The sequence below is a fragment of the Lathamus discolor genome, chromosome Z (genome assembly GCF_037157495.1).
Source record: "Lathamus discolor isolate bLatDis1 chromosome Z, bLatDis1.hap1, whole genome shotgun sequence".
NCBI classification, from domain to species: domain Eukaryota; kingdom Metazoa; phylum Chordata; class Aves; order Psittaciformes; family Psittacidae; genus Lathamus; species Lathamus discolor.
The window spans coordinates 4,791,780-4,814,138 of NC_088909.1; the positions used below are offsets into that span (position 1 = coordinate 4,791,780).

At 44.9% G+C, this 22,359-nt stretch overlaps 1 protein-coding gene across 1 annotated transcript; it reads left to right on the forward strand.

Moving 5' to 3' along the window:
• Nucleotides 1–7: 7 nt before the first annotated feature.
• Nucleotides 8–21,486, forward strand: COTL1 (coactosin like F-actin binding protein 1). The gene is made up of 4 exons (XM_065661441.1): nucleotides 8–183; nucleotides 464–546; nucleotides 10,094–10,251; nucleotides 20,130–21,486. The coding sequence occupies exons 1-4, from the start codon at nucleotides 107–109 to the stop codon at nucleotides 20,238–20,240; spliced, it is 429 nt and encodes a 142-aa protein (XP_065517513.1). The 5' UTR covers nucleotides 8–106; the 3' UTR covers nucleotides 20,241–21,486.
• Nucleotides 21,487–22,359: the final 873 nt, after the last annotated feature.

Below are 22,359 nucleotides of genomic sequence, written 5' to 3' on the forward strand. Positions count from 1 at the left end.
CGGTGCGGTGCGGTGCGCTGCAGCAGCGGCAGCGCTAGCAGCAGCAGCGGACCCCCCCGCTCAGCTCCGCGCCCCGCTCACCCTCCTCCCCAGCACGGACGGTCCCATGGCCACCAAAATCGACAAAGAGGCGTGCAGGGAGGCGTACAACCTCGTCAGGGACGATGCCACCGACGTGAACTGGTAAGTGAGCACGGTGCTCGGCGCCTTTCTCTCTGCCCCCTCCCGAAAGGGTGACTTTGGTAGACATTCTCCTCATCCCTCTTCCCAAACGATGGGTTTCAGTATTATCCTTCCCCATCTCCTCTTCCCCCTTTCTAAAGGCTGTTAAATGTATTATTCCCCCTCCCTATCCCCTTTCCCAAAGGCTGACTCTTAAATGAATTATTCACCTTCCCTTTGCCCTGTCCCAAAGGCTGACTGTTAAACGTATCACTCCCCTTCTCTTTTCCCCTTCCCAAAGGGTGACTTTTAAATACAACGGCTCTACCATCGTCCCCGGAGACCAAGGGGTAGACTATGAAACCTTTAAAAGGAAGTGCACGGGTAAGCTCTGTCTTAATTCCCTTTAGCACCTTTTCATCTTGCTCGCTGCCTGGTGCAGGGAGGGGGGAAAGGATGGGGAAAAACTTGGGTAAACTGGAATTAGAGCCGCTGCTTCCTCGCGTCTGCGCTGTCCTGCACGATGGGCTTCCAGCCGCCGCCGAGTGCAACTCGCTGAAGTCCACCGTCCTGCCTGTCCTTTGTCTCACCCTTAAGTTCGGGTCTGTTGGGCTCTTTTCTCCCCTTTGCACAGTTTCTCTTCGCTTCTCGTTTGTAAGCAAGACAAAACACTTGATTAGCATTGGTCTCCTTGGTCAGTGCTGCAGTTCCAAAGCAAAAAAGACTCCATTTTTATGTCTAAAAAGATGCAGGCATGCAGATCATTTTGCAATAGAACTCTTCTGTGTTCATAGCGCTAAAGTAGCTGCAGTTAGAAGGCTCGCTTGGGTCTTCTAGAAACATTAAACCCAAGAAGAGAGTAGTTTTGCCGAAGGTCAGCTCGAACAATACAGACCTGAACAGTCGTGACTGTGGCGTTGCACAGCCGCAACAGTTGTGGCTCTGGGTTTAAACGTGGCAGTTGATTGTTGAACTGTTGGTTGTGGAACATTAACAGAAGAAACAAAGCCTGGGGAGAATGAAAATAAACTGAGGAATATTTAACTTCATCTGATCTTAACTTTTAATGTGGTTTAAAAAGGTGGTCTGTGATTTTTCTCAAACTAAGTACTGGGGAGGGGGGGATTGTATAGCTTATGCTCCTGCCTTGGCTGCTATTTAACAATGCCATAAAGTGGCATGAGATATGAAGTGTTTGTAACTAATACTGGACTATAACAAAGCTTTCCTCCCTCATCGAGCTTCTCCACAACAGAGTATTGCGATTAACCTCTGCTTTACGTATCTGTACTGTGAGGAGCCGTGTGCTGAGCAGTCTCTCCCTTCTCAAGGTGGGGTGAGTCCCAGAGCACTGCACTCAAGAGTACCACAGCCATTGCAACACCAGCGCCTGTCCAAATTTGGTCTGTCAAGTCCTAGGGCTTGGCTGTATTTTACTGAGGTGAAGGGGAGAACTCCCACTAACTTCAGTGAGGGCAGCACCGGTCTGCTCAGTCCGTAAATACCGTAGGAGGAAAATACACTCTAGTCTGTGGAAAGCAGCCGCTAAATCAAGACGGTTTAGACTGCACTGCTATGGCATTTGCAGTGGGGTCTTATTAGGATTAACACACCTACTTGTTTGTAGCTGGTCTTGAGACCTTGGCAAGGGAGATGCTCAAAACAAAAAAAGGATCCTTTTGTAGCTGATGTCAGAAGAGCTGATGCCCTGTCCTGCAAGAGCTGCTTCCTACTCAACTCTTTTTAATGGGCAACAAATGGGAAAGAAGTATTACCTGGCATACAGGGAAATATCCAGGGCTCAGCACTTCTGATGCTCACACCAACCTTATCTAAAGGGTTAGCAGTTTTCTTTGGAGGGCAACTGCTTCAGTCTCTAAGTGCCAAGGTTCTCTGTCTCCTCTCGTAGCCTAAATAACAGCATCTCCAGACATCTGAGGCTTGCAGAGGAACCTTCGCCATTTGTTTTCTGTCCTTGTTTTTAAGGACAGAAAATGAAGACTCCATGTCTTATTCTGTTTGAACAGGTTTTTAATGTTTTCTTTGGAGTGGCACACTCTCAAGAACAGTTCCAATCTTCCCTTCTGTAGCAAGGGGAATACTTTTATCAATAGACTAAGCAGGCAGGGAGCAGGCACCGGCTGGGCTGGGTGGGAGGCATATAACAACTAATGGAGGCACATACTGAACTGTGGAATATGGCCAGTTTTGTCGTCTTGCCATTGTTTTCATGTGCCAAATCCTTATTTATAAACAGGGTATTAAAACACAATTTAAGGAAAACTTGTTTTATACCAGCAAAGTGCCAAGCTGGCCCAGTACTGAAGCATTTTTACAGCAAGAAGTAATTTTTGCATATTTTAGGCATAAGCACAGAAAGGGACGAGTTAGAAGAGCATCTGTGGGGTTGATGGTGGCCTGTTCTTAACCTTTAATGTGGAACTAAATCCCTTATAGCTGCTCCTTTGCTCTCTGTTCCTTTTTCTTCTTCCCCTGTTCCTTCTCAAGCAGCTGGTACAGGCTGCTCCTTGGCAGACCAGGGGCAAGAGGTTCTTCTCACCCTACCTCTGGAGCACAGTTGCTGGAGGCAAAGGCAGGTATTGGGCCCATGGCTGAGCGCTGGAAAGGCTCTTCCTCCACCCAGGAACCTGGTGCAGCCATTGGGGAGGCAAAAGACACAAGTTTCAGTGCCTCCATTTGTTGCAGCATCTTCTGGACCACTAGACACAGTCACAAAACAAGGCATGTGCCGGCAGTGAAGTTAGAGCTTTTCTTTCCATCTGGAAGAAAGGTGCGAAGTGTTACTGTGAAGTAGAGCTGTTTGGAATGTTTCTACTGGAAAAAGTCAGTAATAAAGAGTAGAAAGGGATGGGAAGAGAAGCTAAATATTATCCCTTCCTATTGGTAATGTCTCTTCCTTCCTGGCTCACACCCCATCTCCTACGTATTGCTGGAGGGGACAAGAGCTATTGTCAATGCAAACAGCTTTAGACAATGTGATTAGAAGATTAAGAAAAACCTGTTATCAGAATAAACTTCCTTGTTTTGAATTTCTGTTTTGTGAAAAACACTGCCCTGAAAGCCACAGAACACTGCAGCTGGTGGAAGCTGGGCCTAATTTTGTGCTTGAAGGTGAGAGCAGGAGCTGGAGTTGAAAACCTCAGCATGTGAAGTGTCACCAGGACCCTCCGTCAGGCTTGCTGTGTTCTACTTTCTGCACCATCTATTTCAGTGCTGTTCTGAGTGGCAAACATCTGTGTCCCCTGCTTTCCTTAATAACCATTCTTATTAAAAGCACCTTTGGCATGTGGTACATCTTGCTCCCCTCCAGGGCATTAAATTACAGAGCAGGCAGTGTCAGTGTGTGCTAATTCCTGTGGCTTCGAGACCAAGAAGGTCTTTTGTACCAGTTTGGGAGACATTTGCCTGTGGTGGAGAACCTGCCTTGTGCAACAAGGGAGGTTAGGAAGGCCTGGAGGGGGGTTGTTGCTAGCAGGCCTGTACTTTTGCCTTTTCTTCCTCCCATACATAACCCTTGTGATGCAGACCATGGCCCGGCCCATTGCTGATTCTGCAAACCTCCTCGGGGAATGAGGGTGGTTGAGGACAAAGGGAAAAGCAAGAAACTGAAATTGCTTCTTTTAAAGGAAGTAGCAGTTCAAAAGGACTGTGCTAGAACCAGCTCTGCAAACCTCCCGCGAGGCTCTGCAGGCTGCCACTGAGGGAACACGCGACAGCCCGAGATGCTGAGCTCCTGGGGCAGTGAGGCCCATGCCCTGAGCCAGGAACTGCTGCAGCACCCAGAGTGCCTTGGGCAGGCTTCATTACTCTCCCTGCTCTGCTCTCAGATACACCTTACACATCAGACCCACATGTAAGGTACCCTGGGGTGGAGGCTTTTTCTTCCTAAGCTATTCACTGAGCTTCATGTACTAGCAGAAAAGTTTTAAGGAACTACATAAGCAGACTGTCCTCCTTTTCCTATGCCACTGTTTGGAGACAGCAATTGCCACTCTTAAAGGAAGAAAACAAGGTGTGAAAAGCTTCTTTATCGCCCAGGATGATTCTGCAAACACACCCTGAACCCTGGACTTCTGCATATCAGTTGCTGTCGTGCTGTTGCTGTCCAGGTCTGTGTCAGGCCATAATGCACCTTGGCTGGGAGGTAGGAGACTCTGCTTTAGTCTTCTCTGCCATCCAAAGACCAGCCACAGGTGTGTGAACACCTCTCCTCCAGCCAATCCCAAAGTAAAGTCAAGGAGGTTGGCTTAAACCACTGGCACAGTAAAGTCTTCATGTGACTGTGAGGTGGCTGCTGATGGCACTTCTTGCAGTCCTGTGTAATGACCAGTGCATGTGACTGTATTGGCCTTTGTCTGACCCAAAGATTCTGGAGACTAAAGTTGAGGATATTAATTGTGTTGAGGTCATTAGACACACAGTATAGACACCCCCTGTGTCTTCTGGCCTGGGCTGGGTTTAACAGCACAGATTCCTTCTGCATTAAACAAGGACTTAATTTGAGGCTTTTGATCCATTTTACTTCACAGCTACAGCTCTTGCCTCTGCAGATGGCACAGATCCAGATGTAGCATTAATTTGGTGCTTAGTAGTACGTGCCATCAGTACACTTAAAAAAAACCCCAAACAGCTGAGCTGGTGGATTTGAATCCAGAATTACAGATAAGAGTTGAAGGTTATTGTACGGAAGGATGTGAAGGGTCTTGGGGTATTTTTGTTGTTGTGTTTAATTTCAAAGTCTCATAGCTGGGCTGTTACTGAGAAGAGTACAATGACAGTCAGCTGAGATACTGAACTAAAAGTCTGTCCAGAAACACCTACTTAAACTTCTGTGTGTGTCAGTTACATCTCAGTTTCTGTATTATGAAGCAGCAGAGCAATGCATTGTGTCTGTCTGTGGTTTATTGTTTTAGAAGTGTGTATTCTGCCATCAAGTAATGGAGAGGTCGGAAGACTCTGTTTCCCCCCCCCATACCACATGTGAACAGTTGTTTTTCAATGCATCTCTGACTAAAGAAATAATGAGCCTTTTATTTGGAAAGCCTCAGTCCAGATAAATAATTGCAGTGACAGCATGAAATGGGATAGTTATTCATGTGTCTGAAAAGATCAGACCAAAACCACACTGTACATTCAGCACGAGGAAGAGCTGACAATCTTTGGTCTAAAATAAATACCCTATAAAATAACTTCTGGTTGACATAAAATATTAGGAAGAAAATAGAAATAGAATTGGTTCCGAAGGTAAATGCAAGCTCTTTGGGGCTTATGACAGTTGTCCTATAAGGCCCGGCCTGCATACAAAGTTTAGGAGCTAAGAGTTAGGAGATCACCAAGATTACGTTGGCACCTTAAGTTGTAGGAAAGATTTGTCAAAATGCACGAGGAGGTATAATGAGATAGGTGATTATCTGCATTTGGCAACATCTTAAGTTGCTAAAATGGGCTTTGTAAATCAGTCTCCTACTGCTTTTGTTTTTCCTCTTTAATGTGTGTCTTGCCTGCTTTCCCTTAATACCTATTTATAAAGGAAGACCTGGGGCCATGAGTGGCTTATGGGAATTTCACACTGTCTTTGCAGTGTTTCCCTGCTCTGGTGCCCTCCCTGCTTGCTGTAGAAGTTGTGCTTTTGGGAGGCTCAGCTCAAGCGGCGTGTGTTTGACAGTGATCCCCAGGCTGCCAGCTCGACCTGTGGCTTAGGTTGTCCCTTGCAGTGGACAGGAGGTTGTTTTAGGGAATGTTCTCATCAGTTTTTGTGATGGCAGCTCATCAGGTGGAGTTCTGCACTGAAACAGTAGCTCTTGCTTTAGTTTAGTTTAGTTCTGTGATGCATGACCAAAATAACATGGCTGTGGGTCTCCATTTACCATCCTGTGCTAGACTTAGGAGCAGGTAAAGAGCAGCGTTAGACCTTTTGCATGCTTTTTGTTTTGGGGCTTGCCTGGCCCCTACTTCTGGCCAACCAACACAACTGTTCCTTCCTTCAGGAAAGGGGAACAAAATTAAGCTGGATGCCCTGTTTCCTCCCACTGCCCTCCAGTATATACCCAGGCCAGGAGAGAGACCACTGCAGGACCACTGCCACTGGGGTAGCAGTGATTCATTCTGATGAACCAGAGGTGGTTCCTCTGGAGCAGGAAGAGCTGGAGAAGTCAGCATGGGGTCATCCTCCCTGTGCTCTGGTGTCCTGAGTACCCTGTCAGCCACCACAGCTTACAGGCAAAATGTTGGGTGCCCCAGCTACAGCTGGGGTTATGGTCCTCAGGTCAAACGTCTTGTTCGTTAGGTCATCTGAGACAGGTACATGTCAGCACAGTGCAAGGCAGCACTGCATCAGAGATGCAGGTTTAGTACACAGTTAAAGAGGTCAAAAACAGAGTAGTGAGAGTTAGGGGAGGTTTTCTGTCTGCACTTCCAGTCGTGACTACAGGGGTGACTGACAAGGTGGAAAATTGACAAAATAATCTAAAATGAATCCAATTGAAACAAATAACATAAATCCTCATGAAACCTGTCATGCACTATCAGCAACTCATTGTTGGACACAACACAAAAGCAGATCATTCCAGCAGCTGCCTTGCTGTACGTGACCTTGATTTAGCAAGCAGGTGAAGCTGGGAGCAGTGGTCTTCTCTTAGCACATCCCTGGCTTGGCCAGTCAGAGCTATAAGACTAAGAACCATGAAGCTTTTGACTGTATCTCTTTCCTGCAGCTATTATCTTTTACTGATGAGTCAGGGCATTCTAATCTAATGGGGAATTTTTTAGTACAGCCGAACCAAAGGGTTTGAGTGGATGAGAAAGAGGAGAATACCATCAAGGAAATCTCTGCAGCTTGGCATCGAGCTGTGCTGACAGCCAAGGGCAGCTTAGTCAGTATATTTGGAAAATCCTGCCCACTGATAAGTAAAGGGTTTGGAGAAAAGTACTAAGTGATGCTCATTAAGGCATTCATTGTACTTTTAATTGTTTGTATAGCCTCGTCATGCCGTACAACCATGGTTAAAGGAGTAGTGCTATTAGTAGGAATTAACCTTGTTAATTTCTGCGGTTTGCTCAAATAAAGCTGCTATTTCCATTCTACCCAGACCTGTTATTTGTTTCTTTCTGCCCTGAAATTCATGGCTTAGTGACTAGGATGGTGGTTGTGTAGAGCTAGGCAGGATTTCCCCTTTCAGAGGAAATCTGCTGCCTCTCTGTGATCTGTCACACACACACACTGAGTAAATTCCTAAAACCCACTAGAAGTGGGTTTATGTGGAAAGGAGGGGTGGGTATTAATGCCTTGATATTTCTAGGGGAGTCGGCACCGATGGCACTGATGACTTCCAGTGCAGTGATGTGATTGGCAGGGTGGAACTGATTAACTGTGAAAGAGGAAATCTGGGAGTATAAAAGAACTTGGGTTTTGATACCGTTATCACTCTGAACATGCTTCAGACTAATTGTGAAACTCAATCACTTCTGCTCAGGGATTTTGCCCTGCAATTGGAGGGGCTCATACCCAGGCTGAACTAGTGCTAAAAACCTCCACATCTGTTCTTGTGGCCTTCTTAGGAAATTAGGCATGTTAATTGCTAAGGGTTCCAGTTCACATTCCCTCTTGGCTTTATCTGCAGCTGCTGAAATTTCCTCAAGTTAAAGCATCACATATTGGTACTTTATATTAAGTGCATTGAATGAAAACTGTGGCAGCTGAAGAGTCTGTTCTGCCTACTGTGCGGATACAACCTCCACAGGGAAACAGGAGGAGAAAGCACACAGCTTGGGTGTAACCTTTCAAGCCCCCACAAGTTAACCAGCCCCAGGTAAATTCTGCACAAGACAGTGACTCAGAGCCTCACATCTAACCTCAGCTGCTCGTTAAACTTCTTGCTACTCCGTATGAAGAGTTGCTCATAGTCACTGAGTAGTGGGTGAGCTAATAGATAAAAGCCCATGTGGAACTGGATCTCTTGATCAAGCTGCTTTCAGACAGGATGGGGAAGCACTAAAACTCTTCTGAGAAGCAAATCCTGCTGCTGTCAGTGATCTGTGGGTCCATGTCAAGTTAAAGTTCATGCTGACAGATAAATTCCTTCAGCTTGCTTTCTATGTTGTTGTGAAAAAGCACTGTTTTTTCACATGCATTGTATTTTTGCATCATCTTTATTATAAAGAGGCATATTCCAAAGAACTCTTTTCAGGATGCACAACATGCTTTGGCGGAAGGGGCAGGGATGAAACACCTAAATAGATACCTAAAAGGTGTAAAGTGATGGGTCCATGGGAAGGGCTGTGACACGGTTACAGTGTAGTAGGGGCCAGGACTTGATGACATTAAAGTGCCTTCCAGCACTGTGTTCCCTTGGGAACCACAGCACAATTCTTAGCAGAGTGTGGCCTCCTTTGCTGTCAGATCTGGGAAAGCAAAGTTTTTTCATAGTAACGTTAAGGGATTTACTGCCTCTCTTCACCTTGGGTATTTCCTGGCTGTCGGTTCATTTATGGTTCTAATCAATCTTGGGAAGAGGATTTACTGTCAGAAACAGGAGTGTCTCTGTGTGTTTCTTGTAGTTGGCAGTAATAGGTATCAGAGAGAGAGGTTGTGTTTGCCTGCAGTGTCAATACACATGACTCTTAGTCTCCTTTCAAAGTAGAGAGATTTCTCTTTGATTCAAATTTGAAGTCTACAGAGGAGTTTGTTTCAAACGCTGAACTGGCTCACACACACCCCTATGTCTATCTTCCACTTTTCCTCAGTAGTCTTCTGTCAGTGGCAAAGAAGCAAACAGAGAACAAAACAGAGAGAGCATAGGTAGATTTGTTTTTCCAGACCTAAAAACATCTTACCTTTTATCAAGGGGAAGTTGTCTTTACTCACATTTTGGCAAAACAAAGTGGGATCAAGCTCTGGGATCTGTTAGCTTTCAGAGAACATCCCGCTTTTGGGTTTTTTTGCACTGATTTCTAGCAGCTTATTTTCTGGGAGTGAGCAATTTAGAGCTGCTTCTCCCCAGAGTTCCTGGGGCTGTCCTGACTGTTCATGGAGCATTCTATAATGGAGCCAAGGATGGGCTGGTGAATGTTACTACACCTGGAGCTTTCGTCTTCACTTGGCACTAGTCAAGACAGCAAATACATGGCTATAAAGCATGTTGAACTGGTCACAACAAGTGTAACCAGGTTTAACATGATTCTTGTCAAACAGCAAGTTTGTTCTTCTATTTTGAGTCATCTTAATTTAAAAGGTCTTGAGTGACCTGTAACAGATGAAGTAGCTATGATTAGGTATATTCCATGATTGCACAACTGTCCATCTGCTCCTCTTTTCTGCACAATCCTGGTTGGAGGCTCCAGCATTGTGCATGCTACTGAGGCTGGGAATATGAGTGGATGCTATGATGTTCTAAGGGCCTGTGATCATGAAGGCATCCGAATGCTGCAGCTGGTGAGTCACCCTGGAATGATGGAATAAACTCTTTGAGACAAGGAGTTTGCAAGGTTTTCTACTCATATGGCCAGGCTAAACAGCTCTAGTCTGATGTGATATAGCAGAAACCAGCTGTGAAACAGAGACCAGAATAGTTCTAAAATCCAAGGCCTTTCTCCATGGAGCTTTGGAAGTAGTACTGAAGCACATCTGGGGAAGTAATTGCAGATTTTTCTTTTGCTCCTTCTTCTCCCCTCCTTCTTCTAAACTCATAGCACACGTGAGCCAGAAATGCTGCAGAAGGGAGGGAGGGGAAAGGATAAGATTTGCACAATGGCCACTGTGAAGGTCGTAAGAGCAGAGCTCCTGTTGATCCCAAATGATGGAATTGTAACACAGGATCAGTGCCTGGGCTTGGTCTTCAATTTTCACCCTGGCAATAGCAAAGCAGGGATGTTTCTGGGTTTAATCATTTTATCTTTTGCTTTGTCTCTCCAGATGATGTTAGATTGTTTGGCTTTGTCCGATTCACCACCGGCGATGCCATGAGCAAGCGAGTCAAGTTTGCCCTTATCACTTGGATTGGAGAGGATGTCAGTGGCCTGCAGAGAGCCAAAACTGGGACCGATAAGACTCTGGTCAAAGAAGTAGTACAGGTAACCTCTTCCTTCTCTTTTTAACCACCAGTTCTCATTGCTTTTAGCTCTAGAGGCACCAGTAGAAGGGCAGAGAGGGGAAAAGATTGGATCATCCTTCAACTTTGTAGTAAATCCTTTAAAAAGAAGATAGTTCCCTATTGCCTGTCTTCCTACTAGGAAGACTTAACGTTTGCCCTTTGAGCACTCAGGCATAAAGAAGCACCTTTGAGTGTAAGGCTGTCTTAACTATTTCATTGGGAGGGAATATATGCACTCCCATCCTTGTCACCATTAAGTTGTTTCCCATCTCCTTCCTTGGTATGGAAATAACGTAAGGAATGATCGAGAACAAGGCAGTATTAAGTTAATCAGGTAAAATAAACATAAAAATCCACACCCTTGTTTAAACTTCTTTTGAGGCTTTTTGTCTCTGCACGATGACTTCATGGACCTAATCGACTGAAGTCTGAAGTCTTTATCAATACCAATTAACTAACAGCTTTTAGTAACTAACTAAATTTGAACAGTCTTCTGTTTGGCCTTGAACTTATCAGGGAAAAAGAGAAATGATCTTAGTACATGCATTGGAAGGGCTTCACTTGAATGTGTCTGCCCCAACTGAGCTTATCATTTAACTCTGTTGAGGCCTTCCAGAGTCCTCTGAGCTGGGCTCAGTCCAAGCAGCAGCCACAAGAGAATTGAATTGTGTAAGGCTGCAAAGAGCTGCTGCTGAAAAGCTGATTTTATTGGAGAAGATGCTAACATTTATCATGTTTCCCATGAAGAAGAATTCAAAGCAAGATTAGGTCTTTCAACTAAACCTAGGGCCAGCTCTCCATTGCCTGAGGAATGATCATTCTTAGGTGCTTGGAGCACAGGCTGAGCGTTGGAATAATCTCCCTCAATAATTGCATTCTTGCCTATGTAAAGAAATCTCCCAGTAGGATAATATGAAGGATGAGAATGCAGTCTCTCCCAATTCATTGGTTGTTTGCATGATACAGAAGACTATATTTAGATAAGAAGCATGAAGAATATAAAAATCATATCCTTCCAGAAGGTAAGAACTGTTGCTAAATGTTTCAACATTACAACTATGCAGAGGGGTCCATTCTGAAAAGAAACTTCCATAATGACACCCGAAGAAAGGAAAGCAAACTTCTATTCATGTGAAGTAGCTGAAACTGTGTAATTGTAGCTGAAGATGAAATTATAGAGTGCTAATAAATGACTCATAGAAGAGTCACTAAGCCCAAGACTTAGAAAAAAATATGTTTAGACAATTTATTCCTGTTGAGTTGAATAGCATTCCTGAATGCAGTTGTAAGATCTGTGCCTCCTCAGGTCAGTTGTATTTAAGTTTGAATTTCACTTATTTCATCTTTGTTTAGTAGTCTAAATGAGTTAATAATAAGGTGGAACTTCAGCCATTCTTGGGTGTTACTTTAAAGTTTTCATAATCCAATTAATCTGTACTAAAATGTGAAAACAGTACAACTTGTGCTTAATACACAACTGAGCAACCACGTCTATAACCCACTCCAAAGCATTTCTGAAAGTAATGTCAATGGTCATCTCCTTTCCATAGGAAATTATCTTGGCCACTGTTTTGAATAGTTCTACATGTGCAACTGAATCCCTCTGAGTGGAGTGGGACAAAAGCAGAACTCTTTTCTTCTTTATGCATGTAACCTTGCAGATAATCTGTCAAAATGAAAAAGGACAAGAACATCCAACTGAAATTTAGTGGAGGCAATTTATCTCAGGGCTATTTCACTCCTACTAGTTCTCTTGACCTTCAAGTACTTTCCAGTCACCCCAGTGCTGCTGTTTATTACAGAGATTGAGATGAGAGTTACACATAGAAAAATACGTTTGGGTGTTTGCTGTAATGATAAACTACAAATTGGACAGCATTGGTTCATCATTTGGAATAAGTAGTAACCGAAAGTGGGAATTTTCTCTTTACAAACCCTGAAGAGAATCTAGACTACTGATGGAGTTTGGCTTTCTGCAACTTAAGTGCATAGCCTATAGGTGCACTTCACCTGTGTGAGATGGCTCTCCTTCCAAGGAAGTGTGGTATAAGGAGGCTTTTTGTACAGCAGGTAACAACTTTTATTTTTTCATCTGTAGAAGTGGTTCGTTGGATTCCAGAACAACTGCTCTTCGGTCTGAGAAGCCCTCAGTGAAACTCAATGGGCTTTCACTATCTTGTAATAGCTGCAAAAGATGATGTGGCTCTTTATTTACGACCAAAGATGGGGCGTGAGGGGAGCCTGCTTCTTATCCTCTGCTGTGTTGTAGATGCACTGATGATCTACAGTTGAACTCTGCTCAGCGCTGAACAAATGCCAATAAATGTTCTTCCACTGAGACTCCAAGTGATAGGGAGTCAGCTGGAATACCGCAAATAAGCAAACCTCACCATACTGCATTTTAGAATAAGGAATGTTCACACATGGTGATTATTAGCAGTCTCCTAGAAGCACCTGCCATAAGGAAAACACAAGGGAGGATGCACTGTTGAAGAGTAGATTCTGAGCTTGTGAACAAAAGGATAAAGTATTATAAAGCAAGGAGAGGAACTGGGTTGCCCTCGCTTTTATATTCCTGCCTTGGTAGGAGGAGCAGGTGCTGTGAAATCTATAGGGAGGTGGCCTGGGAAGCAGTGCTGATAGTCAGTGGAGGAGGTTGCCAGAAAATCTGTCAGGAAGAAAGGACAACTGATTTTCAGCTGTGGTAACTGTGAAATTACAGGGATGATCTCGTCTGGTGGAAATGGCCATAGTTCTTCTGATCTGTTCTAGCTGAGAATTAGGTCTTCTTGCTTATTTGGGATCATCCTTATTACCTCTTTAATGCTGTTGGAAAATAGGTTTTGCATTTCTTGTGTTTATTTTGTATTGCAGAAAAATGCATTTTCCATCTAAGGAACATTCAGTAGCTTTTTCTTCCCTTTTTTTTTTTCCCCATAGCCATTTATTGTCCATCCTTTCTCTTTACCTTAGCTGGAAATACTGAATCAAGTCTGTGGCCTGGTCCATGTAGTTCAGCTGAGAGTAGGTTAGGAGTAAGGCCAGGCTGGGGAATGAGTATTTATCATAGAATCATAGAAGAGTTAGGGTTGGAAAGGACCTTAAGATCATCTAGTTCCAACCCCTCTGCCATGGGCAGGGACACCTCACACTAAACCATCCCACACAAGGCTCTGTCCAACCTGGCCTTGAACACTGCCAGGGATGGAGCACTCACAACCTCCCTGGGCAACCCATTCCAGTGCCTCACCACCCTAACAGGAAAGAATTTCCTCCTTATATCCAGTCTAAACTTCCCCTGTTTAAGTTTTAACCCATTACCCCTTGTCCTGTCACTACAGTCCCTGACGAAGAGTCCCTCCCCAGCATCCCTATAGCCCCCCTTCAGATACTTCTCTTCTCCAGGCTGAACAGCCCCAACTTCCTCAGCCTGTCTTCATACGGGAGGTGCTCCAGTCCCCTGATCGTCCTCGTGGCCTCCTTGTTCTTAAGCGTATGGCTAAGTACTAAAGTGTAGAGACTCTCCTGTGTAAATCTTTTCTCACTGAGCTTCTGTTTAGACCAAGGACACACCTAAGTGCAGGGAGTCATAGCACACAACATCCCATGCTTTGCAGACTGTTGCTTAAGATGTTTGGGAGTTCATTTCTGGGGTACAGTCAAAATCTAGAATGATCTAAACTTAACAGCTGGAGAACTTTATGAAGGATTAAGCTAGGATGACTTAAGGCTGCATCTATTTTGTCATCATCAGTAGAGTCTTGCCTTGTGCCCGTGGGTGAACTAGCAGATGCTTACAAAGCATCACATACGCGGCAGACCCCGCAGCAGCATTTGTATCCTGTGCTGCTGTTTGATCACTGGGAGCCACTAGTTGTCATGCCAGAGTTGTACCCAGCTGGCAGTAGGTACCAGCTGAAAAGAAAGGCTTTGGGCATATTTTCTACTTGGCTGCAAAGGAGATCATACAAAGCTGGTCTTAAACTCATGTTTTATATCCCTGGAAGTAAGGACGGTTCTGCTTTTTACCTCCTTTATATGCATAAGCTGTGGCTCATTCAGCCTTAGTACAAATCCATCCAGGGGACTGTCTATGCTGTGAGGGCTGTTGTTTTGACCTGTTTTATTCCAAAGGCCCAGGAGAAACAGGTCGGTCAGCTTAAGCCCAGAAATCAAGGCTGTTGTAAGCTGCTTGTCAGGGCTGGAACGGCTGCCAGCATGAGGTTCAGTTCAGCCATAAAAATTCCTGCAAGGTGAAACCTGGCAGCTGTGGAGTTTAAGCACAGGAGCATCAGGCCTTACAGTGAATTCGCTTTGAGAGGCAGCGGGATGGTGTTCTGGTGCTTTTTTTCCAGTTAGGACAAGCCCAGGCACAACGGTTGTGGGGCTGGTAGTGGCAAAAGTGGTGCTAAAGCAGTCTGGTTTTGATGTGAAGCTGAAGAACTGAACACAGGACTTGGTTTCCCTCTGAGTGTTGCTTCCTCTCTGTGAACTTGTAGCCCTTCATGACTGCATTTCCTACCAGGAGACTTTAACCCTTCATTAGGCAATGTGGAGGTCTTTCTCCTCAAGGGGCTGAATTTCTCTACAGGGCTGTCTCAGGAAAGGGACTGCCTCACCTTTGACAGTCTATTTTCCATGACTTTTTACTCTTCCCTGTTTTCCTCAGCACTGCTGCCCCCACAAAGTCATATGCTCTATTATTTGCATATTCAGGGTAAAACAGCTCTGTTTCTGTGAGCAAATATTCATGGCATTTTATTCATTTTTATTTTCGGTGAGGAATTGGCCTGGCTTTAGTGATGTCAACAAGTTTACCGAGTTCCTGCTTTCAAGCTCATCTCTTTCTGCTCACCTTTCTCTTTTCCTCTGTATTTCTCACTGCACTGATGCTGGTACCTCTTAAGGGAGGATGCACTTATGGGGTTACTGTCCCTGGTCTCAGGACAGATACAACACATAGAACTCCATGTATGTGCATTGGGTTTCTCATGTTAGTACAGCTGGTTTAATAGCTTTGTTAGAGCAATCCGAAAATCAAACTCATACGGTAATAGCTTTGAGATGGTCTTTCTCAGAAGGGTGAGTGAGATCCTGCTGGGAACGCAAGCGGGATTGTTCATTTTGACTGTTTTTCCTGTTATGTTTTACTGTAATGACCATACCAAATGGATATGGATTTACAAGAACTCCTAGCCCTGGTGCAGAGAAGGGGGCAATTTTGTAAGTAAATTTTTCAGGTCCTAATAAGCAGCCTCTTCTCATCCCCCCACATCTGACATGCAGCCCTGTGACTTTTCCAGTGGGATGCAGCACAGATAGGAAGAATTTGCAGATCAGCTGGAATGTAGTTCCCGTTGCTGAGGGATGTGTTTGCCAGAGGTTTTGGGCTGGCTTCTCCCAGTGGCTGGAACTGGTCCATGTAAAAATTGGCAAGAAGTAGATTTGAAGAGAGAGTTTTTGCTGATAGCCTGGACTGTGACAGCTGATCACAGGATCAGATTTGGTGTAGCCAGAGTAGAGTAGAGGACAATGGTAATGTATTGTTACAGGCGCTTCTCAGTTTATAGCTGTCCTTGTGCTCAGAGAGGCCGTGAAAGAACATACCTCTGCTGCAGCCATAGGACATGTCCTTTCTTCCCCATGACCTCAGATACAGGACTCATAAGAAACATGGGAGATGTCATCTCCACTGTACTGAACTGACAGTAAGGTTACCAGTGGATGGGAGTGGTGACATTAAGCACAGTAGAACTGAGGATTTTGAACATCAGTGGAGGCTGCTGCAAGCCCCAGTGTAAATAAAACCAGTGGGAAGCTGCTCAGCTACCTGGCACCATCCCTAGCTGCTAAGAACCCAAGTGTTGGTAGACGATACAAGCATTTTCCTTCTGGCTTCAGGCCTACCCATGCTGGGATTTATAAGGGCCTCTGCAGACCTTTTTGGTACAGTATCTGCACCGCCCAGATTCTCCCTTGTGCAATTTAGGGAAATTTTATGGCCCCATATGCTAAACATTCAAGGCCTGGAATAGGAAGAAATCTACTTCACCTTTTTGGGTTTTTTTTCCCCCATAAAGTTGTCTGGAACAGAAAGGCTGGACTGAGCTTGCTGTACAAATCTTCCCAGGGAGAGATTCAGGCTCGCTTTTGGCAACCTGACCTGCGTGGTTGTAGCCCGCCCTTTCTGTAGTATCTCATAGAGGTTGACACAGGATTGGATTGCAAAATCATGACCCTCTGCTACTCAGGCACAAAGTAAAGCACGTGCTAGATAGGTGCATTGGAGAACCATGAGTAAACCTTACTTTTTACATCGTAATCAATGATTTGAGAGGCAAAGCAAAGAGACTGGTCACTGTTGTGTGAGAGAGTGATAAAGATAAATGGCATCATTGTTTTTGTTATCTGTAGGCTGCTGGTGACTCTGGGGTGAATACAAAGGCTAGAATTCACTTGCAGGGCTTGCTGTGGTTGTAAAAAGCTCGGGGATAGGGGGAGGAGAAGAGAAAAAGGAAGTGGAGGATGTAAAATAAGGATGCATGTCAGCAAAGCGAGGGCCTCAGCATCAGTTATGCACTGTGCCTTAGGTGGCTACAGCTTCTGCAGTGCTCTTGAAAGGCATTAGGTATTGGTGTATGCAAGAGAAGAGAAAGCAGGGACTTTCTCCACCCCAGTCTCTTAAGGGCAGAAAGAAAATCTGGTGGCAGAGCAGAAATCTGTCTTAAGTCGGATGCCTGTTGGCATTGCTGTTAGCTGCTTGAAGCTGGGATTTTTCCTGTTACTTTGCAGGACCCAGTTTGCTGTGATCAGTTATTTTTAATTGCAGATGACAGCCATCCCAAATAAGGACCATTGCCTGGTCTAGCTAACATCAGACCCAATTAAATCAGTTGTGAGCAGTTTTACATTCTGGTAGTGAAAACGTGTGAACTCTGGATAAGATGGCCCTTGGCTGAAAAGTGCTACTGTTGATCATGGGTGCCCAGTCTCCTGATCTAAGGGCCACAGTCCCTCCTGTCTTCCTGCCCTGATGACACAGGAGGCAGTGTCAACCATCTCTAAAATACTTATATGCCTCCCTTCACCTCATGATTTGCATCCTGGACAAAAGCTCAGCTCCAAAGAGCTCAAACAGTGAATTCAGAATTACAAGGCAGGCTATGGCTGAAGAAGGGTCAAGCAGGATACCGAAATCAGGAGTTGCAGGCAGCAAACTCACCAGAAGCATCTTCTCCCCTTGGGGTCAGGCTTGATGAGACATCATGGTGGGTTAGAGTTGGTGCAAAGAACCAGAGAAGCCCCTGACAGCAGAAACCAATAAAGCAAAGAGTTATTAAACAGTGACCCAGACTCTGAGGCTACAAACCTGGCACAAGAGGTGGCCCAGGCAGCTAAGGGGATATTTCAGACTGGCTGGAAATGTCACCCATCTGGCTACTGCTAGGGGGGATTGTTCAAACCTTGTGAGGTGTCTCGGTGGCATAGACACAAAACAGTGGCTGGTGCTCACAGATCATCACGCAGGACTCATCTGGATAAGTGTCCAGTTGGGAAGAACATTTGAGTAATTACAATTAGTTTGTGGAACATATAATTCAGTTCCTCTCTGTTCATTCGTGATTGCACTTGCAGTTTCAATTTCAGAATCAGATGGATTCTGCAGAGTGGGTGCTGAAGGAAACCCTCCATGGATTTATAAAACACACGTTTCATGGAATCCTTCTCAGAAGTGGTTTTATGAACCTGCCTCTCAGTTCTCAGTAAAGTCAGGGCAAAGACTAGCGCTGAAGCTGAGTAGTCCTGAATAATCTGCTTCCTCAATTGAAGGTAAATTTGTTAAACCTGTTAGCACAAGAGAAGAGAAATTGAAAAGGCTCAGCTCAAAATCCATGTAGGTAACACAGCTCAGTGAGCATTGAACAGTAGAAAATCATTTGTTTGGTTTTAGCAAGAGCTGAGCTTTGTAGATTATCTCACACAGGAGACCTGGAAGCGGGACACTTGTGAGCATGACCAAATCTGATGTTTTGGGCAGTTTGCCTCTTCATTTCCCATCTCAAAAGAAGGATCTTTTTTCTCTAAATAAACAATTTCTTTCCTATTTTCCCTGATCCGTGCTCAGACACGGCTGAATGCCTGTAATGTCTATCTGTCCTCACACCAGAAAAGCTGGCCATTGAAGCATGGAGCAGAACGGTGCTACGAAGCAGTTGTTAATGTCTTAGGACTGTCTAGCTGCTGATACACTAAAGCAGAGCGGACAAGGCTTCTCATAGCTGCTATAAGCTTCCCCCCCCGCCGAGCAGCTCCTCGGTAGTGAGGATTTCCTGCAGTGTGAAACAGGATCAGCCACAGCCTGGGAGAGGCGAGGGGGAGGGAGCTGTTTTGCTCTCCCTTCCATTCCTTCCACCGCATGAAAGAGGTGCTGAGGCTCTTTCAAGCTGAATCCTTCTCCACCCCCTCCTTTACCCAACTCTGATCCCAAACGGAGACCCTTGAGATGCTGCCAAATAAACAGCTCTCCCATGGCTTAGAGTCTGAAATCAATTAGAAACCCCCTTCCACGGTTGTGCCGGAGCTGTTCCAGCGCCAGGAAGACCCGGACAAGATGACTGCTTCTCTCTCAAAGCAGTGCCTCATTCTCTCAGGCAGCCCCTGTCACCGTTCAGGGCGCTTGCTGCCCAGGGAGCCAAGCATTGCAGCTTTCCTGAGACATGGCAGCAGGGCTGTTGGGATTTTGATTCGTGTTTATTTGCCGTCAGTTTGCCCCTGGCTCTGCAGAGTCCAGTGGATGCTCGTGTTTTTCATGCTGTCTAAAACCTCTGCGGGCTGGGGGGGAAGGGAAGGACACATGCAGTGTTTTCAGTTGTGGTTAGGAAGGGAAGGAAAGAGGCAAATGTGGATGTTTGCTGAAATGCCTGTGCGCACATATGCGTGCCACCCTTGCTATGAGACAGGAGGAACAGCCCCCACAAAGGAACAAATCCTTGGCTGTAGTGACGCTGCCCTGACAAGTGCCCCAGAGGCACTGTGGGATCCCATTCACAGCCATCTCTTCTGAGAAAGGTTTTCTCTGTTCACAACCTCACATCACAGCGTGCTGCCTTGGGCTTGCCCAGCTCCCAGAAGTGCAAAAAGCATTCAAGCAGCTAGATAGCACACAAGTGTATTAATAAAGCGTGTCCTTAAAGGTCACTTTGCATCATTAGACCACAGAGCGTAGTGGAGCCTATTAACGCCAGCAGCCTGTCTGATGCAGTTATCTTGGTTTTGGCCATGATATGTGTTAGACAATTGAGAGAAGGAGTTAGTAAATCTACTGAAGTGGCTCAATCTTTAATTGAGGCATCCTCCTGTTAGCTTGTGGGTTATGATACTGTAGTGTACTGTGGTGTGGCACTGTTCTTTTTTTAGAAGAAGGGGTCCTAAAAAGGGCACAGATAGGATTAGTGACTTGCCCAAGATTATGCTGAGGGTCAGTGGCAGTTATAAGGTCAACAGTTTTGAGCTTTTTGGTTTGCATACTACTTAGGAAACTTGACCTAACCCAGCCTGTGCATTAACCGGTAGGAAGAGCTGTTGCATGGGGCAGGATTGGGTCTTGCAGCCAGTGACTGTAGAAGTAGACACATAGTTGCGGGGTTTTTTTCTAGAATAGGATAAAATTGAATAGGATAGGATAGAAATAAGTCTTGGATTTTGTCAGTCTTCAGTCTCATCCAAAGATTCCTGTTATCATCCCTACCACAGTAGGCGTGTAGCTCATAAAGCCATGGAAGCCGGATAACTGTCTTTATTCAGGCACTTGGATGAGTATCTCCTTTTCTAACAAAACCTTTTCGTTATCTCTTGCAGAACTTTGCCAAAGAATTCGTGATCAGTGACCACAAAGAGCTGGATGAGAATTACATCAAGAGTGAGCTGAAGAAAGCAGGGGGGGCTAATTACGATGCACAGAATGAGTAAACATACCAATCTCCTGGCGCTGTCACCTGGGTCTGACAGGGGGAGGAAAGGCACAACAAACTAACAACTGAGAGATGAGGCAACTGAACCCCCCAGCTTTCTGTGTGTGCACACAAGAACTCCCTTTTTCACATATGGTGGACTTTCCATTCCATATCACAAAGCATCACTCTTGGGGTGTTTGTTTTTCTCTTTTCCCCATTTTTTTTACTCATAACTCTGTGGGTGTTCTCACATCTGTGGAATTTAGGTTTGTATCTATCTGCTTTTGGTGTTTTTCAGCATTGTGTTTGTAGAGGCTTGCCATTGTGTCCTTCTTCCTGTGCATGCATGTCTGTGTCTTTTAGTTGGGCTCAACCCTGGTTTCTGAGGGAAGAAAGTTTTGGGGGAGTTCTAAACATCGATTAATTTTTCTAAATTTTGTTCAGGTTAATATTCTTGGGGATAATGCTTTTTGCTTTCCTGTGCTCAGATCAACTTGAGCCAACTTCACCGAAACATTGATTAAATTGTCTAAGTTTAAATGTCCAGCTGAGATGTTATCCAACAGCTTAAACAACAAAGCAAACAAAATTCTTCATCTCCTAAATGGGAAAAAAATTTGCCTTAAACATTGCTTGACAGTTGCTATGCTATGTGCTGCATCTCTATCCCTCCCTCTTCAAAATAAGATCCAACATGATCCAGATGTAGGGTTTTTTTTGGTTTTCAGAGGTATCAAGGCACAGTAAAACCGAGTGGCTTAGAAATGTCTGGACACTTGTTCACTATTTTGTGTACATTGGTCTCTGGGTTTGTATTTGACTTTCTTAATACTGGGGCTCAGGAGGTAAAACCGAAATGCACAGATTTCCTTTTTAAATGATGTCTGCGAAAATAGCAGCTACTGAATCTTAGCAGCCTTTTCTGGCCCATGTGCCCCTGCTCTTTTAACAGTTAAACACAACACCTTCAGTTATTTGGGGCCTTTAAGGAGTGAACTTTCCTATAGCAATGAGTACGGGATAGAGCACAGTGGCTCTATCAATGTGGGGATAAAACTTTCAACAGCAGAGGCCCAGAGCGAAACTGGGCACTGTTTGTTTTGTATCAACCTGTTTGTCTGGGGGGCTTCTTTGTATGGCTTTTTCATTTTTCATCAAATGTAACTGTCTTCAGAATTACATGTAGGGGGAAAATGTGTTGTACTGGGGCTTGGGCATCCTCGCTACAAGCCCGTGACAGAAATAAATGTTTTTCAAAAACAGTTCTGAGCAACTCTGTTGTTCTTTTACCTTCCATGCAACAACAAGCCTATATTTAGGAGGTCTCCTAATCCTGTGTGTAAGACTTTGAGCTCTGGCAATCTTGGGGCTATTAGGAGAATTAAACACTGGCTTAAATGTAAAACGATCTCTGCGCCTGCAGCCCTTGTCTGCTCATCTCCACTCTAAAGGGACATAGTGGTGACCACAGTGCATCTGACACACTTTTTGTTCAGCAGCTCTACATCTACATTTCCAGCACCAAAATGCCAAGTGGGAATTGTAATTAGGTCAAAAAGAATTTCACGCACCGATAAAATAAACGTAGAGAGGTCAGGAACAGATTTGGGAGCAAGAACAACACTTTCAGCTTCCTGCACAGGGTTACGTGGGGTGTCACAATTCTGGGCAGAACTTACTAAAACTTCCCCTGAAAGAAGGGATATGGTTATTTTTTACAGGACTGACAGTGGGGACAGGCATAACTAAAGGGAAAAAGCTTTGCAGGCAGCTTGCGATGCTCAGAGACTTTGCCTTAATGCTTCAGTGACCATGATAAACTTTTATTTGACAGCTTGTGGGGTACTGAGACAACAACCTCAGTCTGGTCTTGAAGCCTGGCAGCAATATTGAGGGAAACACATCAGTACCAGCTGTGGTGTGGGGTTTGATGCACTGCTCAAGGAAGAGCTCAGCACAGAGCCAAAACAGCATTCTCAGCCAAAGGCATGTCAGTGAGTCAAAGCAAAGTTCTTGGGATGGACGAAGTGAAGGCATCACCCTGACCTCTTCAGTGGCTTTGCTATCCTCAGTCAGCACATACCTCTCGCAGAGTATTTTTCTGTGTGTTATCTAGTACATTATCTTTTCTAATA

Bases quoted from the DNA above. Each gene is read 5' to 3' on its own strand.
- COTL1 (XM_065661441.1), top strand. From the start codon at position 107: ATGGCCACCAAAATCGACAAAGAGGCGTGCAGGGAGGCGTACAACCTC. The intron at 547-10,093 runs GTAAGCTCTGTC...TTGTCTCTCCAG, and splicing joins CTTTAAAAGGAAGTGCACGG to ATGATGTTAGATTGTTTGGC. The intron at 10,252-20,129 runs GTAACCTCTTCC...TATCTCTTGCAG, and splicing joins TGGTCAAAGAAGTAGTACAG to AACTTTGCCAAAGAATTCGT.